At 60.7% G+C, this 4,321-nt stretch overlaps 1 protein-coding gene across 1 annotated transcript in view; it reads left to right on the top strand.

The window, feature by feature from the left end:
• The window catches only part of SLC7A5 (solute carrier family 7 member 5), a 38,926-nt gene extending 35,363 nt beyond the window's left edge, over nt 1-3,563 (top strand). The window contains exon 10 of the mRNA XM_017543688.2: nt 697-3,563. Within this exon, the coding sequence (XP_017399177.1) occupies nt 697-752 (56 nt within the window). The 3' untranslated portion in view covers nt 753-3,563. The remainder of the gene's footprint in view (nt 1-696) is intronic.
• The last annotated feature ends 758 nt before the right edge of the window (nt 3,564-4,321 follow it).

Below are 4,321 nucleotides of genomic sequence, written 5' to 3'. Positions count from 1 at the left end.
AAAAAAAAAAAAAAAAAAAAAAAAAGGGCAGTAGGACAAACCCCTCTGCCGTGGCAGCCCCAGGGTGCTCTGCCACCGAGCTTAGGACCCCTCCTCAGCGCCTGCAAATGTGGCCATGTTCCTAGAAAAAGGCCAGCGTGCCTGCAGGCCTAGACGCTCATCACCATGTCACCAGTGGCTTTTAAAAGTCATTCAGGACACCAAGAGCTTGAAGCAAAAATCCCTATCCTGAAACGGTCTCCATCCCCAGAGCGATTTCTCTAGAAAGTCCCGGGTGTGACAGGTCTTCCCAAGGACCCCTTAGCAGACGGCTTCTCCAGCTTTTCCTGCAGGGCGGCCTGGCCGCTGGTGTGTGTCCAGGCTGCGTCCCTGGCACGGCCCGGCAGGAAGGCCCGACGTCTCCCCATTGCACTTGGCTGAGACCCCAGGGCCTGGGTTGTATGCTCCGCGGGCCGTGCTCCCCCTCCCTCCCAGGGTTCTGGAGCAGATGCCACACGTGTGCGTCTCATCGCACACCCCGTGTCCACGTGCTCAAGTCAGGAGGCTTCCTTAAAATCCTAGCTTCTGGCTTCTCTGCTATTTCAGGAGGGGTGGTGGCCCTGGGTCTGGTGACAGGGCTGGGGGAGCCCCAACTCACGCCCCCATGTCCCATGGTGCCGCCCAGCCCCTTGACTAACAGCAGCCTTCTCCTGACAGTCTCCACGACCGTCCTGTGTCAGAAGCTTATGCAGGTGGTGCCCCAGGAGACATAGCCCGGAGGCCAGGAGGCTGCGGAGGAGCACACAGAGCCCCGAGCCCACGCCAGTTCCCCGCCGTCCACAGCTCAGCCGCGCACCCAGCGTCCCTCGCTGTCCCTCCCAGGTCAGGCAGCCGAGGCTGCTGTGGAAACTCTGGTACGAATCTACGAATCTCGTCCCTCAAGTGAGGTCCGCCTTGGGACCCAGGCGGGGCCTGCGCTCCTGCCAGGAGCGGCTTCTGGGTCCTTTTCCTCCTTTGTTTACTTGTTTTAACTTAAATTCTGGGTCAAGTCGACACCACTAAGATGATGTTTGAAGGGGCTCGGAGGGCAAAAGCCTTCCTGTTTCCCCTTTCTCCCCTTTTTCCTCCCGCACACCAAGTACCAGGGACCAGATCACTGTCCCTGGGCGAACAGAGCTACTGAGCCGTGGAACCTCATCGTGACCGCAGACCTGCACTGATGGCCGGACAGCCGGCCCCACACACACGTGCTTGGCTTCTTCATTTTTTTATGGTTATAAATGCGGCGACATTCTTAAAAACCGCCCCATGGGCTTATGTCTCTCTGCCTTAAAGACCCAAGATAGGAGCCTCCCCGCCAGTCCCAGAAGAGACACGGCCACTGCAGAGAGGGTTTGCAGAGCAGAAACTCAGCCATAGGGCAGCACCAGGGTGGAGCTGCCTGGAGTGGGTCGGGTGGGGGGCCGGGCAAGGTAAAGGATCCAGGGTGGGTGATTCCGGGGGTCCTCCCAGGAGGTGCTTCAGGCCTGTTGGACTCCTGAGACACCATCCTAAGCCGGTGAGCAGCCCTGGGGAGTGGGCGTGCTGGCATCCCCGCCAGCGCCCACCCTGGGCCCCACGCAGCAATGTCCCCAGCCTGAGGTTGCCGCTGCCCTCAGGCTCCAAAGTACTGGCCTCTCTGCCACCCAGCACCCCACAGCAGCCCCTTCCGGCTGGGGCTGGGTTCCTGCTCCTGGCCGAGGCACCTCCTCGCCCTTCCTGTCACCCTCACGGCCTGTCCTGGTCCTGGAGACAGTGTCAGGCACGGCTCACCTCTCTGCGGCCTGCATCCAGAGGCCCCCGGACGCTCACTTGGCCCTCACCCCCTGTGGAGAGGCGGAACTAGCAGCCCGTGTTTTCTTTGTTCCTGTTTCTTCCCTGGGGGAGGCAGCTGAGGCCTGGCCGACTCGGCCCACTTTCCTGAGCTGTCTCTGCCTCTGTGGAAGCAGGAGGGGCCCACAGAACAAGAATACCGCCCTGCAAGGCTCCTCCTGAGCTCTGAGGGGGCTCTGCCTCCTCAGCCACCTGCTTCTCCCCAGCGCTCAGCTGTGGCTGGAGGAGCAGCCCTGTGGCACAGCCCCAAGTCCCCCAAGCCAGAAGGCCCTGGAGCAGGCTGGACACAGCTTTGCTGACCAGCTTGCTCAAGCCGCCAGCTCTGAGCAAGTGCCCGGTGGAGCCTGCCACCCTCTGCCTGGCACCAACCCCCTCACCATCCAGTGGGCCCACAGAAACCTGATGAACAGTTTGGGGTCCTGGGCCAGATGTCCATCTCTCCTGCTCAAGGAATGAAGACCTTTATTCCAGAGCCCAGGGACCCGTCCAGCCCTGGCACCCTGCTTCCAGCTGTACATGGACTGGCTGCCAGTGTCTGCTCGTAGGAACTGCATCTTTTCTGGGGCCCAAGGGATCAGCCCACTGTCTGGAGGCCGAGGACCGGCAGCAGCAGATGAACTGACTCTACTGGATGAGACGACACCAAGTCCCTCCCGACCTGTTGTCCTGGCCGCAGATATGGACAGAGCTGGTGTCCAGCCTGCCTGGAGGGCGCTTGTGTGAACCCAGGAGGCAGTGAACGTTGGAGGCAGTCGCGGCCCTCGAGACCGGGGAGGTGCTCCCTGGACGCACCCACCACTGGGAGCGTTCCACTGGGGCCGGCAGGGCCTGTGCGGGTGTCTGCGCTTCCTGCCCCCAGTGGGGGCCTTGGGATCCCGTTCTGTTGCAGCCTCCTGCTCTGGAGGTGGACATGCCTTAAGGACGCAGGAGCTAGTGGCCTGCCCATGAGACACGCTTGCCTGTTGGCTGCTGCGGCCGTGGGCAACATGGGGGCTGCCCGTGTCTGTGGCGGAAAGTAGCTCCTTAGTGAAATCACAGCAGCCGCTGGGGTCCCTCTTCACACTGCAGAGTCTCCCAGGCATCTGGGTTGTGAGGGGGAAGAACTCCACAGAAGGTCATGGGGGGGTTGTCCAGTCTGATCCTTGGTGCTGTGTCCCCCAACCCAGCCCAGGGACCCCAATTCAGAAGGCAAGGGCCGTGTCCGCTCCCCCTCCTGCCGTGCTGGAACTCCGCAGGGGGCCAGGGCCACCACAGGGGCTGTCTCAGAAGACTTCCCTTTTCTCCATACTCCACCGACAAATGCCACAGTGGTTTTCGCTCGTGGGTCTCGCGTGTTTTAGAGCACACCCACCAAGACAAGCAACGTTTTCAGTCGTTTCGCCTTTTTTGTGTTGTGCTAACGTCTTACTAATTTAAGATGCTGTCGGCACCATGTTTATTTATTTCCAGTGGTCTCGCCCAGCCTTGCTGCTCTGCGTGGCACAGGTGCCACGCCTGCTCCCTGTCTGTGTCCCAGCCACGCAGGGCCATCCACTGTGACGCCGGCCAAGCAGGCCGGACACCCTCTGCCGAGTAATGACGTGTGTGGCTGGGATGTCTTTTATTTTGTGTTAATGGCTAACCTGTTACATTGGGCTGGGCTGGGCAAGGCATTCTGGCTTTTTTGTGGGGTTTTTGTTTTTAAAGAAACACTCAATCATCCTACGACTGACGTTCTTCTGTGTTCTTTTCTTCAGCGCCGGGTTCTAGGTGTGGGAACGTTCCTGAGCCCCCCTTGGCCACCCCATTCCTTCCACCGTCACATATTCATTCATTCATTCAACCAATAGCCCACTGAGGCCACCGGGTGGGGGTGGGCCGTGAGCAGGCAGCACAGGCCCCACGTGTGAGCACACACCCCTCCAGGGTGATCTGCCTTGGGAGTGGGCAGCTGGGACATTCCACTGGAGACCACGGGGTGGAGGGGGAAGGTTTCAGTCCCAGGGAGCTGCAGGGGCAGAGTTGGGAAGGGCTTGGGGGTCACCCGCTGGGAGGATACAGGGCTCCAGCTCCCAGGAGGTCAGGAAGGAAGCCTTTCTCCAGCGTGGGATCACAGCAAGAAAGGAGGCAGCACCGATTCTGGGTTCCCAGGACACCCCCAAGCCTCGGAGGGCAACCATGGGGCCCCGTCCTGGAAACTGTGGAAGCGCCTGTCGCCAGAACCCATGCAGTCTCATCCCACCTGAACAGGGGGTGGGGGACAGGCATTTGGGTCACAGGCCCTCAGTGGGTCCCAGAGGCTGAGTCTGATCCTGGAGACACCGAGTCCCACCTGCTGCTGAGGGACCAGGAGGGCCCCAGGTGCTGGGAATATAAATTCTGGAGTAAGCCGTCAGCTCCACGAGGTGTTAGCAAAGAGGTCTTCTGGGACTGGGGGTTGGGCCCTTCCTTTAGGGAGACCTTTCCCAGCGGCGGGCCAGAGGGTTCTGGG

Source organism: Cebus imitator, unplaced genomic scaffold (assembly GCF_001604975.1).
Source record: "Cebus imitator isolate Cc_AM_T3 unplaced genomic scaffold, Cebus_imitator-1.0 Scaffold159, whole genome shotgun sequence".
Classification (NCBI taxonomy): domain Eukaryota; kingdom Metazoa; phylum Chordata; class Mammalia; order Primates; family Cebidae; genus Cebus; species Cebus imitator.
This window is presented reverse-complemented; position numbering and strand designations above follow the sequence as displayed.